The following is a 16,030-nucleotide window of genomic DNA, read 5'->3' as shown; positions in this document are numbered from 1 at the left end:
TACAGCAAAGAAAATGTGATGTATTGTCGGGAAATTCAATAAATCTCTTAATTTTTAGTGGCTGTCACCTATATTGTAGGTAAATGGAAAAACGTTGGCAACTGCCGAAATCGTCCAAAAGGTCTATTTATATGTCATGGACAATTGACCTGCATCACGATCTCCGGGGTCAGAATATTGGTCCAATTTCACTAAAACATTACTTACATGTATCTATGCGCGGAACTAGTCAGAGTTTGGATGCCCAGGTTAAATTTTGAATTATAAGTAAAACATAATCTTGGACACCCATCCAGCCCGCAAAAATATGATATTATCAATAGGAAAGTCTTTCTTGTCATATTTAAAAAAAATAATTTTTAATTTTTTTAATTGACCTCGAAGAAAAAAATTCCAGCATGGATTCGTCCATGATATTAATGTTTAGAGGTTGTTATCAAAATTAATTTGTTTTAGTTATTTAAGTACATGATTACTTTATTTTAATTAAAAATTTTGTCAAATAAATACATGCAAAAGCAAGATTTGAGGATAAAGTGACATGCGTCTTCACATAATTTTCAAAATATGACAAAAAAATATTTGGTTCATTTCTAAATATAATTTATAAGTATGTGTAATATACAGTATACATTGGCATAAACAATTTAATATGATTAAATATATTTCAAATTTTAAATCATTGAAATTATCTTTTTCATTTAATAAAAACTTACCGCCACTAGAAATAATACTGGAATTAAGAGATCCATGATAATTTTACGTAATCTGTCCATCACAATCATAATGTTCTGTGAGATGCTGCTGAAAATTCCACTATTCCGTCACACTACATTTTAACATGATAGCTTATTCCAAGAGCCGAACCTTTTTAATTCGAAAAAAAAAATTAGAAAGATTTTTAATGCGCTTATTCGAAAAGAGATATCCAAAGTGCGGATTGTTGCGCCGTAAAATTTATGTCTCGGCTGGAAGTGGCAAACAGTGGACGGATCTGGCATAGCCTACAAGTATTTTATATTGTTCTGTCAGTTTTTTTCGCGCGTGACAGGTTGTCGTCTGCTGGTCCATGTATGTGTCACTGACCAATTCATCGCTGTTCAGTTTCCTCATTGTGCAACACTGGACACTACATTTGCTTCTAACAAATTGGCTGTCATGGGAAATCAGTGATGATTAATTATCAACAAACACAATAATAGTTTTATGTCGGTATGCATCGGTCTTAATTCTTAATCTTAATTTAGATTATATGACATTTGTTTATTTTGATCAAACTTTAAAAAAAAGATCATTTGCTATTTTGTTGTTTTTTTTTTAATTTCTAACGGGCGCATTACATTGAAAAGAGAAAAAAAGTAATTTTAAAAGAAAAATGAAAACTTTTGAAAATTAAAAAAAAATCAGAATAGAAAAACAGTTTTGAAAATTAATAGTCAAAAATGGGCCTTAGAGAAAGAAAAAGCTATCAAATTTAAAATAGCAGAATGTTACAATAAGCTCAGATTTGTGTGATAATTATCTAACCATCGCTTTGTAGATTTTTCAATGTTGAAAAATGTTTTTTCTTAAGAGTCCGAATCAACAAGAGAACGAGTTACCAAGATACGGTAAAGATCCTTTTCCGGAAATAGAGTACAAAACCAAAATAATGATTTTTCTCACACTGTACATTTGAGTTGACGTGTAAATGTTGATGTGAAAGGTTTTATTTTAATCCAGCCATTGGTTTTTTTTTCTGAACACACTCAGATGACCGACAAGGGAGACCCTGCGGTGAGGCAGACGAATCATGATATAATCCAAATTTCCTCAGTTGCTTTCTGTTTGTTTAATATTGATAGTTTTGGTATTTTTCTTTACATTCCACTCGGAAATTATGAACTTTCAAACCTACTAGTATTTAATATTTTCTATGCATTTTCAATCGTAGGGGGATATCAATTTGAATTTAGGAGAACTAGATTTGACATCAGAAGACTTTTGGCTGGATGAAGTGGATGGTAAGAATTTTTTATTGATATCTTGTAACAAGAATTATTCTTGATAGCAAACATTATTTACATATTTTTAAGAAATAAAGAGAGAAAATAGAATCTGAAATCGTATGTTAGTTGCATTTGGATTAATGTGCAAAGTCTGAATTTTCTCTTCACCGAGGCATTGCTTTAAGAGGGTGCGTCGATTTACCCAAATGGACCCAAATGGAACCCAAATGGAAACTCAGATGGACCCAAATGGAAATCAAAAGGAATATAAAATATATATATTATGTCATTGTCGTATTCTCAAGTTTTTACTTATTTAAAACATAGAAAATAATGAAATTAAAACAAAAAGAGAATATTTTAATATCATTAATTTCTTTAATTGTATTTTTAAAAATGCGATTTAATTCTATTTGTAATAACTATTGAACATACTTGAATACAAAAATGAAGTATTTGATAGTTTCTATGGCAGTAGGAACGGATGGAGGGGGGGGGAGGAGGCCATGCCCCTACCCCCAAATAATTTTGCCGGTGTATAGGATACTATGAAAACTTCATGTTTCAAAATACAATATTAGAGATTAATAATAAAAAAAATCATTTGTAACTGTAAGTTCATTTATTTTCATCATTTTGAATAAGTATTAAAATACGATATTTAATATTCCATTTGATTTCCATTTGGGTCCATTTGTGTTTCCATTTGGGTTCCATTTGGGTCCATTTGGGTAAATCGACGCGCCGCTTTAAGAGTTCGCAGCGTAGAGTGGCTCACTGCATTTGGTATAATTAGAGCTTATAATCAATAACATTCTTATTCCGGTCCATGCAAGTAAATTGTACTTTCATGTTCAGAGTATAGTCATGACGTACGATGTAATAAAAATACACAGGGACATATTCAAGGTTCTAAAATTGTGGCCTATCATAAATTCATATTTTGGTGAGATCTCTGTTAGGGAGATGTTTTGCTGCTTTTAGTCTTTTAATCAAATTTTCTAACCTGCCAGTATAGTTATACAATACAGTAGTGTGAATTATAGGCTAATGAGAGAAAGCCAACAGATTGGTATACACTGGAAGCTAATTTTTTCTTCTGTTTGCATTAATAATTAGCTAGTCAAAACCCATACCTTTTCTGTTAAAGTTGCAAGAACTTGTAACCAATCCTTTTTATAAATTATGCAATAAAATATGTTCAGAACCCAAATCATTTAATGAAAACCTGAGATGCTATCAATGCTCAAGTCCTCTCCTAACAATGCCTCATCACAGAGCTGCTGCATTTCAGTTGTTGAGTTTTTTTTTTTTTTTTAATCTGCTTTTCTTCAGTTCAATTATGGCATAATTGTTTCTTCAGTTAAAAAAAAACACATCCCAAACACATCTCTTACGTTTTATCATTGCCTTATTTTTATTTTAATAATAAATATAAAAAACATTATTATAATTTAAAAGAGGACAAATAAAAGTTAACAAAGAGCAATTGAACATTTCAGAGCATATTCAGAAGAACTTGGAAGATGAGGTTGTACAGGATGCACTTAAAAAGGTAAATGTTTATGTGTCTTTCTAACAATAAGCTCTAAACAACAATTTCCTACAAAGTGCACATAGATTCTCAATTAACATTTTCTAGATAAGCAGACAAATGATCTCAAATACACATAGTTTAATATTGAGTTTTCAGTAGGTCCAAATTAACTAGAGTTATTTCCCGTAGGTCGCCATATTGGAGGTCAACATGCTCATGTTCCTTCATTATTCAACCAACTTTAAGTTTTTATACTGGCAATTGTGGGGTAAGAAACAGAGCCTCCTATATTTTATAATTTTTATTCCATATAGATTCCCCCCCCCCTCCCCAAATATTTCTGACACATTCTCTAAAATTTGGTAAGACAAAAAGAAATACTTACCAGATGACCACAAAGATGGTAACCAAGGGAAATAACTCGGAGAGAAAATATTTCATATAAAAACGATCTATTCCATTTTGAACAAGCTACATTGGATTGTATGTAACATTCATTATACATTATGAAGTATCCCTTAAACACCTAAATACAGGCCAGTCGTACCATTAACTCTAAGTAAGTCTGGTCTCAAGCCTTGGAATAGTTTCTGAAAACATTAGTATTTTTTTAAATGCTTGTGAAGAAAGAACAGTAAAGACAAGCAGAGTTTAAGTGTATTATTTGAGGAATGTAAAAGCAAGTGTGTAAAAATAAATCTTTCAATATTTGACTTGTCTGAATTTTTGTATTTTAGGGTACAGATTTGAGAACTTATGCTAAAGAAGTGGAAAGAGAGCTGTTGGATGTCGAAAATGCCTCAATACAAGATTGTATCCTTTAACTGGACATATCAAGATAAGAATCAAATTCATTAATTACACGTCTCCATTTTTCTTAGCTGCCAAAATTTTATATCTCAGGACCTTCACAAATCCTCATAAACAGTAGGGCCAAGCTTAAAAAATTCTTTGTTTGCAGTTGCCGACCTATAATTTTTAGTCAGGGTAGGTAGGTAGGCAATTTTTTTTTTTTTTTTTGGGAAAAAAGAATTGTTTCCAGATCTTTGATAGATAACATAAAATAAAGTTTTTCATAGGCCTACTTTCCATGAAAAAGCTGCACTCTTGGTATAAACTAATGATTGATAAAGACAAAAATTGAAAATGAAGCAGTTTTTAATATCCTGAAAAATTGGAGAAAAAAAATAATATTACAAAATGGCTAAAAAAAAAGTTTGGGTCGGGTGCATTTTCAGTGGGTCGGTCGGCAACTGCAAACAAACAATATTTTATTTTAGGCCTAGATAAACCAAACCCTGTGTGCATTTTAGCTTTCAAAAAGAAGTATATTTATATTTGAAGCACGTATTTAAGTTAGAAGAGAAAGGAGATAAATGTTAACAATAGTATAAGACAGTTACCATTTGTTCTTTAACTGTATGAAGATATTAAGGAGAGTGGAAACATTGCTAGTTTACACAAACAGATAGCAGCCTGTGACACCATACTAGAGGTAAATCATTTCTTAAAACATGATAAAACAATTCCCTTTTAATATGCAATTAAAACAACAATAATATTACAGTCAGCAAAATAAAGATGTGCATAAATATTGTTTAATTGATGGGAAACTTATCAATGAGGATAAATTTATACAACTTAACTGTCCCACTTTCTGATTTGGTGTACAGAGAATGGAGGAGATGCTGAATGGATTTCAGGGCGACCTGAGCAGCATCAGCAGTGAGATCCAAACTCTCCAGGAGCAGTCCGTCAGTATGAATATCAAGCTCAAAAACAGACAGGTGAGATCAAGCTCAAAAACAGACAGGTGAGATCAAGCTCAAAAACAGACAGGTAAGATCAAGCTCATAAACAGATTGGTGAGATCAAGCTCAAAAACACACAAGTAAGATCAAGCTCATAAACAGATTGGTGAGATAAGCTCAAAAACAGTCAGGTGAGATCAAGCTCAAAAACACACAAGTAAGATCAAGCTCATAAACAGATTGGTGAGATCAAGCTCAAAAACACACAAGTAAGATCAAGCTCATAAACAGATTGGTGAGAACAAGCTCAAAAACAGTCAGATGAGAACAAGCTCAAAAACAGACAGGTGAGATCAAGCTAAAAAACAGAAAGGTAACATAAAGCTCAAAAACAGACATGTGATATCAAGCTCAAAACCAGACAGGTGAGATCAAGCTCAAAAACAGACAGGTAACATCAAGCTCATAAACAGGCAGATTCTATCAAAATTAAAACACATGGGTAAAATCAAGGTAAAGTCAAGTCCCAAAATCAGACAGGTACTTTAACAAATCAAAACAGACAAGTGACACCAAGCTGAAAACGTTAAGTACATTGATATTTGTTTGTCTGTCTGTAATTTATGTCCAATGACATATGTCTTCTTTAGTTTATGTACATTGATATCTGTTTGTCTGTCTGTAATTTATGTACATTGATATCTGTTTGTCTGTCTGTAATTTATGTACATTGATATCTGATTGTCTGTCTGTAATTTATGTACATTGATATCTGTTTGTCTGTCTGTAATTTATGTACATTGATATCTGTTTGTCTGTCTGTAATTTATGTACATTGATATCTGTTTGTCTGTCTGTAATTTATGTACATTGATATCTGATTGTCTGTCTGTAATTTATGTACATTGATATCTGTTTGTCTGTCTGTAATTTATGTACATTGATATCTGTTTGTCTGTCTGTAATTTATGTACATTGATATCTGTTTGTCTGTCTGTAATTTATGTACATTGATATCTGTTTGTCTGTCTGTAATTTATGTACATTGATATCTGTTTGTCTCTCTGTAATTTATGTACACTGATGTCTGTTTGTCTGTCTGTAGGCTGTACGAGGAGAGCTGAGTCAATATGTGGATGAAATGGTAATCCCTGAGCAGATGATCAAGTAAGATGATTTTATTTAACATGCAATTTGAATATTATATTTTTATACATGTATGTAATCTCTTTAATATGAGTAAAAATAGGTCCTTCATTTTTTTTATTAAAGAAAACTTTATATCTACATGAAGACTACTTCACCTAAACTTGAACAGTTTTATAATGTGAATTTTAATGTTTACATGTATAAACAAGTTGTTGAATCCTGTCTTTAGCCACATACTGGACACGCCTGTGACAGAGAGAGAATTTCTGGAGCAGCTTCATGAACTCAATCATAAGATCAACTTTGTCAAGGAACAGTCCTTCAAGGATGCCAGGTCTTGTCATGATGTGAAAGATATCCTGGAAAAACTCAAGATTAAGGTAGGTCCTGGAATTATAATACAATCTATCTAATCAGTAAAAAAAATCTAATTTGATCAGTAAATACTGAATTTTTTTTAAAGGCAATTTCCAAAATCAGGGAGTTTTTGATGCAGAAGATTTACTCATTTAGAAAACCTATGAGTAATTACCAAGTTCCCCAAAATGCCATGCTGAAATTCAGGTTTGTTTCCTTTTACTTTAAATTTTGTAAATTTTTGAGGTTTTTAGTTCAGTCAGATAGTAATCTTGGTAATATCAATCCACTGATTTATTGTTTTAACAATTCTTTGTAGATTTTTCAATGAATTCCTAATGGCCAATGAGAGACATGTTGCTAGGGAGATTCGAGATGAGTACCTGGATACCATGTCTAAAATCTACTACTCTTACTTCAAAGGCTACCTCAGTCGCCTGATGAAACTGCAGGTAGATATCTTAATCTGAAATCTACAGGTAGATATCTTAATCTGAAATCTGCAGTAGTAGATATCTTAATCTCTTGATGAAACTGCAGGTAGATATCTTAATCTCTTGGTGAAACTACAGATAGATATCTTAATCTCATGAGATATCTTAATCTCAGTACATGTACTACCTTAAAATGCTTAGAATATGTCTGTAAATTACTTGAATAAGATTTTTTTTTTTTAAATGTAAATTTAATAAAAAGAAAAAGGTAAATAACTATGAAAATGTAAATTTGATAAAAAGAAATGGAAAAGAAACTATTTATGTTTTAACATCCATACATTTGAATGTGATGGAATATGCTCTATAAACTTGATATGAATATATTTGCATATTTATGTACAATTTCATTTTGATAATCCATCCAGTAATTGAATTGAAATCTGAAAGGATTTGCAATCTATAAGTAAAGCAGACCTAAAGTAAGAAGAAGAATTCCTTGTGAATTGTTCATTTTGTTCGGTGTATTATTTTTTATCCTGTCTGATCTTCAGTTTGAGGAAGTGGCTGACAAAGACGACTTAATGGGAGTAGAAGACACGGCCAAAAGGAGTATCCTTTGATTTAAAGGTTTATAATAATTAAACCAAGCATGCTTATTCACCATGGCCAGGTACCTCTGCTGATAAAGCCTAAAGTGCCTTTATCGGAAATCTGGGGACTGGGGGTTCCAATCTTTTTCTGATCTGTATTTTTATGCCCACCTTCGAAGAAGGAATGGCATATTAATTTGTGCTGTCTGTTGATCGATCAGTCTGCTGGTCCTCTTAGTTTCACTTTATTTTCTTTACAACCGTTGCACATACTAAAATGAAATTTGGTATACGAATTCATCAGATGAATATCTAGTTAAAGTATTGTTTTGGGTATGATCACGTCATTTTTGACAGAGTTATGCCCCTTAGACTTGGAAAATTTCCAGTTATTTTCCATTTCTATTCATTTTCTTGGCAGAGGTTGCACATACTGAAATGAAAGGATCACTTCATTATATATAGGGATCTGACCTATAGGACTGGCTTGGTTTTTTTCTGTACAAAAAGCTTGCTGAATTCCGTTCCCATTAATGACATTAGGCTAAATACATATAACAATTTGTTTCTCCTAATGCTTTATTTCAGTGAGTAGAGGTAGGAGTAACCCTTTCATTGATTTTCTGAGTTTGTTATCTCCTTATGTAATAATTGATATTTTGTCTTTACTTCTCACTGTGCATAATGGTAATGTCTACTGTGTCTGACATTCTATTCTTTATGCCTAGGGTATTTATCCGATTATATTGGCCTAAATGAAATCCGAGGGAGTACAGTTATTGATATATGTAGCTAAAATCAATGTGATTAAATTCTAAGGAATATATACAATTGAAATTCATCGCAGCTCAATGCTGCAAAGAATACTTGTATCAAGTAACACAGAGTGAGTTATTCTTGTCCTCGGAGAAAGTGTGCTTATACTGAGGTTTGTTCCGCCTGACTGACAACTGTACATTGGATTGTTACGATTTGATATCTCTATAGTGTTTCAAATATCAAGAATGGGCATATATAAAGGATAGATAATTGAAAGAAAATACACAAGTCGATAAAAAAATTTTAAATAAAAAGTCTTTGAAAAGGTGAAATTTAAAACTGTAAAAGTGTGGTGCCAGGTGGATTCGATCCCCCGACTTTAAAAAGAAAGTGTCCACAGTGTAAAAATCAGTGCATATATCAACTGAGCTAGTCTGACTATAAGAATGAAACATATAAATTTAAAGCAGATAATCAAGATCAGGTTTCCTTATTTTTTGTGAATTTCGATCCAAGGGAAGGGGTGCCCCTGAAAACATCCTATCTTAAATTATTCTTTACATCCTAATCTATCAAAATATCAAAATTTTATTTAGGGGCAGGCCTGCCCTGAAGGACTTGTAGGCCAAAATTCATGCAAAAATCAACGGTTTAATGGACAAAATGGTGTTTCGGCCAACTTTGGAGGTTTATTGTAAAGTTGTAAATAATAAATTTTAGGTTTAAAATACAAATTTGAAAAATTTAGACATATATACGGTAGTAAACAACAAATAAAGATTAATATTTAAATGTCACTTTTTCCGGGAAATTGTTCTCACCTATAGGTCAAGTCTTTTGTCATAGTGAATACATCCTTTAGTACAGGTATACAGAATTATCAGATAAAAATCTAGGTCAAGTTCTGTTTTGGGTACATTGCACCATTTTTGACAGATTTATACTCTTTTGACTTGGATAAATTCCTATTTGGAGAAGGGGGGCATAAATGTTTTACAAAGATCTCTTGTCCCATTATGTTTTGCTGATTATCTAAGAAATGGGGTAAAAAAAACATCTTGCTTTAAAAAAGTGACATGTAATCAGAATTAAACTACCTGGTAATTGCTTATACTAGACAAAAAAGAGCATTCAAAGCAATATTCTAGATTTTCTTAACATATAAACAGGTTTCTTTAGCTCCAAGCCGTCCCTGAAGAATCGGTCGACGGTTTTCACCCTCGGCAACAGAGGGGAGGTTTTAACAGCAAGACTGGAGGACCCCATTATTGTTCCTCACGCCCAGCAAAAGTCAGACACAAAGGTACGTGTCACACCCAACAAAAGTCAGACACAAAGGTACAGGTCTACTGTTATAAAATGTTATAGGATAAAAACATTGTTTTACATCATGTTACAAACTTCACATACAGTTGGATAAAAGTAGGAATGTCAATTTCATTGTATTAAAGGGAGACAACTTTTGAATTATTTGTATTGAACTGTTGGTAAAGTCATTGTAAACAGTTTGCTGATTTGTTGTCAACTTTTAAAGGACATTTCTTTTGAGATAAGTTTTTTCTCAGAGTTTATGACATCTTGATACTGTATCTGTGCTATTATGATTCTTTTTGCAGTTTAATTTTGAGAGTTTGTTTCGGAGCTTACACTACGCGCTGATGGACAACTGTTGTAGAGAGTACCTGTTCCTGGTAGATTTTTATATGGCCTCAGGAACAGCCGCCCTGGACTTATTTAATGCCATCATGGCCAAAACCTTACAAACATATCTGGTATGTTTGGCTGTATATGTTAAACATATTTAAATAATTGTGTATTACATTGTATTTACATCTATGTACTATAAACTGTCTTTTCTTCTTTATCCAGAAATCGATGGAGGACTACGTGGCCGAATGCTACGATTCTATCGCCATTTTTCTTTCCATACACATAGTTCACAGATTTAGAAGTATCATGCACAAGAGAGGGGTGCCTGCTCTAGACAGGTAGGCAAAAAGTCGTTAATGGTGTATATTTAGATTTACCAGAATGCTTGTCATAGCCCTACAAATTATGATTAAACATATATGTACAGTTAAATCAGTAAACAATACATGTACCATCTCATTAATGTGATGTAATCTTTATTCAAATCCCTGGAGCAAATTTAAATGTGAAAATATTTTTATCTCAGATTTATACAATATTTTTGACATAACACTAACAAACTTTATTCAACTCTGTAGGTATTGGGATACCCTCCTAGGTGTCATGTGGCCCAGATTTGAGACCGTTTTACATCTTAACATTCAGAGTGTGAGGGATGTTGATCCCCAAAAATTTGGGCACATTGACAACAGACCACATTATGTAAGTGTAACATTGACAACAGGCCACATTATGTAAGTGTAACACATAGACAACAGACCGCATTATGTAATTGTAGTCACAGATAATACACCATGAAAAGATTGAAATTAAACCCCAGCTAAATGATTACTTTATCAGCATTAAGACCCTTTCACCTGTAGATCACCAGGAGGTATGCGGAGTTTTCGGCGGCCATTGTGGGGATCAATCAGTCATTCCCAGATGAGCGAGTCCATAACCTGCTGGAACAGCTGCAGACAGAGGTGGAAAACTTCATTTTAAAGATGGCCGCCGAGTTCCCCCTCAGGAAGGAACAGCTTATCTTCCTCATCAATAACTACGACATGATGTTAGGTGTGCTCATGGTAAGGTCGAACAAAGAAAAAGGAAACTTGGAATTTGATGTTTTATTTAACTAATCTATGGACACTGAAGTTTGAATGAAGAAATGCTACGTTATTGGTTCTCTGAATGAGATTATTGATTTAACAATGATTTATGATTTAGCATGCATCTGCTACTAAGTTTAGACAGGTAATTTTCATATTTACTCCTATAATCTGACAACAAACATATTGTTTACCCAGAAATAATGCTTGCTTCTACATGCATATCATTATTTATATAATCACAAGCATTTTCATTTATTTTTTATTTAAAAAATAAAACAGCAAAATCAAAAGCTCAACTTATTTTAAAGTACAATTTTGATTGATTTAAATTTCTGTATACTTTACAGCTAGTTTTCTTTCTTTCCATTATAATAATTCTTAAACTTTATTATAAAACAGCGAATATTTGTGTAATTCTTCCATGCGTAAACTAGTTCCATTCATATGTGCTTTAATCAACAAATGCAATCCTTGAAACCAAATACACTCTCCAACATTAAAAGCACTGTACTCTTCAAATGAAAAAAAAGTATTAAAATTACATGTAATTGGTCATACAGTATACACAGATATTGTCTTTTTTATGAAAGAGGTAAAGTCATGAATTTTGTATCTTGGCATTTTTTGTCCTTTTTCTTCCAAGTACATGTATGTGCCAGACTCCAAGGTGAAATTTTTTGCTTATATTCTTTTCTTTTTTCCATCTTTCTTGTGGGTACTCAATAGGGGTATACAAACACACACAAGGCTATAGGGAATGAGCTGATTCAACTGAATTATATTCATTTAATATTTTTCCAAATTATGCCTACTACATGTACAGAAAATCATTTCATGTGTCTGTAAAATGCAAATGCTGATGTCAGTGATAAAACATACTGACATCAAGTTCATAAGATGTTTGAGAGAATGATTTTAAAAAATCTAAGTATCCAAAGGTTAAAAAAGGAATTAACAGACTATAAATATAAGAAAGATAATTAAAATGAATATTTAAAATATGTCATGAATACGTGGCCTTTGCATATAAATTGTCATCTCAGAAAATTAATTCAGACTCAATTTGTGTATATACCATGTTTGATTAATGACACAATTAACACAAAGCAAAACAACAAAACAAAATCATTATTCAATGCTCTAATTCTGAAAAAATATTTTAAAAGATTTTATATCCATAGTGCTCATGTCAGCTATGTGGCCCATGGGGCTCTTGTTAAATAAAAACTTGCTTTTTATTCAAAGTTATACACAGCATCTAGTTTACATCTCAATAGAAAGTACAATCATATATATGCATAATTTTATAGTTTTGGCATGTTTACTGTTGTTAGAAATGCTGGTAATTTTTACAGTATGATAATAAAAAATGGATTTCATCCGGCCTGAATATCTATAATTGTTTAACAGGAGCGAACAGCAGAAGAATCCAAGGAGTCGGAGAGTTTTAAGGAACTGTTGACGGCGCGAACTCAGGAGTTTATAGAGGAAGTGTTGTCCCCTCACTTTGGTGGAATGATTTCATTTGTCAAGGATTGTGAGAGTATCATTGAGAGAGCTGGTGTAGAGGCACTCAGGCCTGACGAGAGTACGTATCTGATAAACCTTAGCTAGTTTCTAGTATAATCATCAACTTCTTGGACTAGTTATCTCCCTTTGCAAAAGATGTTTATCACAGCAATTAATGCTACGCTTTACAAAATGAAGTACAACCAGTCAATTGCTTTCTGTGTGGTAGTGATGAAACAAGTACGATAATTTCATGAGTGTTCAAAATTTACAAATTTCTACAGCCCTCCTTAAAGGTGCCTGGACACAGAATTGAAGTTAACATTTTCTCAAATTTTCAGATTTATATCATGACATATCTGTTGCTGTAGCATTTCACACAAAAATATAATAAAACTCTTTGAATTTTCTGCATTAAAATATTTTTCAGAAGTACACAACAAAATTTCTTTTAAGTTTTTAGGGTAAAGTTTATTTTGTGAAAGTGTAAGGATGTGTCAATCAAACACATCCTGAAATTCATAGTTTCAATAATTTCCTGATAAAATAAGTTTGTTTTTATATATCCATGTGAAATGCTACAGTGACATATTAGGATATTAAACTGAAAATTTGAGAAGGTAATAACTTAAAATCTGTGTACAGACACCTTTAAACTCATTGATTTCATGGTAGATTGATAAATTATCTTTTCCTTGAATATATTATTCCTGTTATACTTATGCAGCTAAATTGAGGGAGCAACCATTACTGTTCTACAAGGGCACAAGTTTGGATTTTTATTTATGATGTACTTATATGGCTTAACTTAGTAATTGATGTTAAAATTCTTTTAACTTTTTGTCCTCCCTGTCTGTGTACAGTATGGTGTTAGGATGCATATCAACTTATTTAGCTTTCAACATACTTTGTAAGAAATATAACAGTTATACATAACTGTATAATGTAAATATTGTAAGTTGCTGCTTTTAAGCATGAAGTGCCATAGCTTTTCAAATAATTGTTTTTATCCAAAATGGTGTATGAAAGTGAATTTTCAGCTGTATTTAAAATTCCAATCATAAAGCAGTGTTTGAGTATAATGACATAGATAGAGTAATATTTATTTTCCCCATCAAAGAATGTATTCACAGGAACCATTTTTTTCTAGTTATTAAATAGTCTCATACATTGTTTCTGAAAACAAGAGAAATACAGCTGAGATCCTTGACATTGCAGGGAGAGTACAGTCCATTGTACGCGGATTTAACAGTGACTGGAAAAGAGCTCTAGAACTGATCAATGGAGATGTAATGAGGGCATTTACTAACTTCAAAAACGGCACCCAGATTTTACAGGTAATAAAATGACTCTTTAAAAAAAAAAAGAACAAGAATGACCACCCACCTGGAATTGGCCGCCTGTTAGTACCAGGTTCCTGCAATTCTTCTAAATAATATATGCTAAGTTTTTTGTTTTCTATTTCAGGGAGCTTTAACTCAGTTGATTCAATATTACCACAGATTCCAAAAAGTGCTAGGACAGGGACCATACAAAAATATGCAAATTAGGAATGAACTCATAAATATTCATCATGTAATGGTAGAAGTCAAAAAATATAAACCAACTTTTTAAGAGCTTAAATTTAAAAAAAAAATTGTGATTGAGGATGTATATGTTTTACAGTGTAGTACTGCATGGTTACATTGTATACATGTATGTGCTGAAAACATAATGGAATTACATAGTATAATATATATGCATGTTTGGGTAATGTCTTCTCAGTGTAATATTTATTTTTATTTTTAAAAAAAATTCAAGTACATAACAATTGCCTCTAAAATACATATTACTTGAAAAATAAAGGAGCAGTGAAAAATGTGTGGGCTTTTCTTGTTTTATTTTTAAATCTCTAAGATAATTAGAGCTGTTACAGTAGTTAAATATGCCAAAAGAAGTACTTTTTCTTGGACTGCAGGCTTGACTGTCTGTCAGGGGAAAATTAGGTCAAGATTCATAATTTGAACTCTAAAAATTAGATAAAATTGAAACAATAATGTTGTTATTGAATTTTCTTAAAAAGACCAAGGTCATTGAACATTACAATAAAATTTATTTAAAATAAGTCTAACTATATCAACTCTTTGACTGAAATGAAATTTAATATGCTGCTGATAAATTAGGTGTTTCGACTTGAAATATTGTATCTGAAAGTTTAAAAATTATATTAACTTTTAGCAAAGTAATACTGGAGTCATCTGTTTTTGTCAGAAATGTAAAAAAAATTCCATCTCTTTGAATTTGTCCAACCTTGCTTCAAACTGAAAGGATTGTCAGACTCATTTTAGCTCACCTCAACTAATTATACAGGAAAAGAATTTCTTAACATTTTCAGGGCCATGTTCACCATCTTCAGATACCATTTAGATTAAATTAGGGCTCATAATATGCCCTACAGTTTTTTTTTAAATTATGAAGTGTATAGAGATAATGAACAGTATTCAAGCTAAAAAAAATCCATTATCCAATACAAATCAGGAGCAGAGCAAACACAAGACCTCTGAAACATCAGAGGTGGGATCATAAATGTCATGAAGGAATTAGCATGCCTTGCTTACTACTTCGACCATGTGCTCCTTGTCATGATCGGGAAATAATGGAAATATCCATGGACAATTGTAAATAATGGCTTAATTTGTATGAAAAACTTCAGTCAGCATTTGACTTGATGATAGATTATATTTGCTGACAAGGTCATTATATCGACCACAAAACTTTCAAAATGATGACTTTAAACAAGACTGCTTATATACTTGTTTCGTCAACTTGTTTGTCAATAACTTACCTCAATTGAAAATTGTTCATATGAGAGCATGCTGTTGCGTATCAACTGAGAAATATTAATTCTGTATGCAGGTGATAAGGGTATATTGCTGCATAAGTCAGGGAAGTTGGTTATTTAAAAGTAAAGTCATCATGTTTATCATAAAAGCTTTGTTGTTAGATTACCATTAATGTTTTATTTCTAGTAAAGTATCCAAATATATAACAGACTGTGGTATTTTTATGCCCTCCTTCAATGAAGGGAGGGCATATTAATTGCTTTGCTGCTGTCTGTCAGTCCATCATCAGTTTCCATTCATTTTCTTCCCAGAGGTTGCACATGTTGATATTAAATTTGGTCTACAGATTTATCATAAGAATATCTAGGTCAAGTTCTATTATGGGTA

At 32.0% G+C, this 16,030-nt stretch overlaps 1 protein-coding gene across 2 annotated transcripts; it reads left to right on the top strand.

Moving 5' to 3' along the window:
• The first annotated feature begins 1,607 nt into the window (after positions 1–1,607).
• On the top strand, positions 1,608–14,681 carry LOC134260219 (vacuolar protein sorting-associated protein 52 homolog). 2 transcript variants are annotated; one of them, XM_062742803.1, is made up of 20 exons: positions 1,608–1,776; positions 1,934–2,003; positions 3,491–3,543; positions 4,263–4,338; positions 4,953–5,020; positions 5,199–5,312; positions 6,382–6,443; positions 6,655–6,805; positions 6,889–6,989; positions 7,102–7,234; positions 7,771–7,828; positions 9,738–9,871; positions 10,185–10,340; positions 10,438–10,556; positions 10,797–10,920; positions 11,082–11,285; positions 11,428–11,454; positions 12,723–12,900; positions 14,040–14,158; positions 14,289–14,681. In XM_062742803.1, the coding sequence occupies exons 1-20, from the start codon at positions 1,753–1,755 to the stop codon at positions 14,433–14,435; spliced, it is 2,118 nt and encodes a 705-aa protein (XP_062598787.1). In that variant the 5' UTR covers positions 1,608–1,752; the 3' UTR covers positions 14,436–14,681. The 2 variants fall into 2 exon arrangements, with proteins under 2 accessions (XP_062598787.1, XP_062598788.1); XM_062742804.1 differs by lacking the exon at positions 11,428–11,454.
• The last annotated feature ends 1,349 nt before the right edge of the window (positions 14,682–16,030 follow it).

The sequence above is a fragment of the Saccostrea cucullata genome, unplaced genomic scaffold (assembly GCF_032062105.1).
Source record: "Saccostrea cucullata isolate Sc308-1 unplaced genomic scaffold, CSIRO_AGI_Scuc_v1 ctg915, whole genome shotgun sequence".
In the NCBI taxonomy this organism is placed as follows: Eukaryota; Metazoa; Mollusca; class Bivalvia; order Ostreida; family Ostreidae; genus Saccostrea; species Saccostrea cuccullata.
Note: the sequence above shows the minus strand (reverse complement) of the source record. Positions and strands in the feature narration are given on the sequence as shown.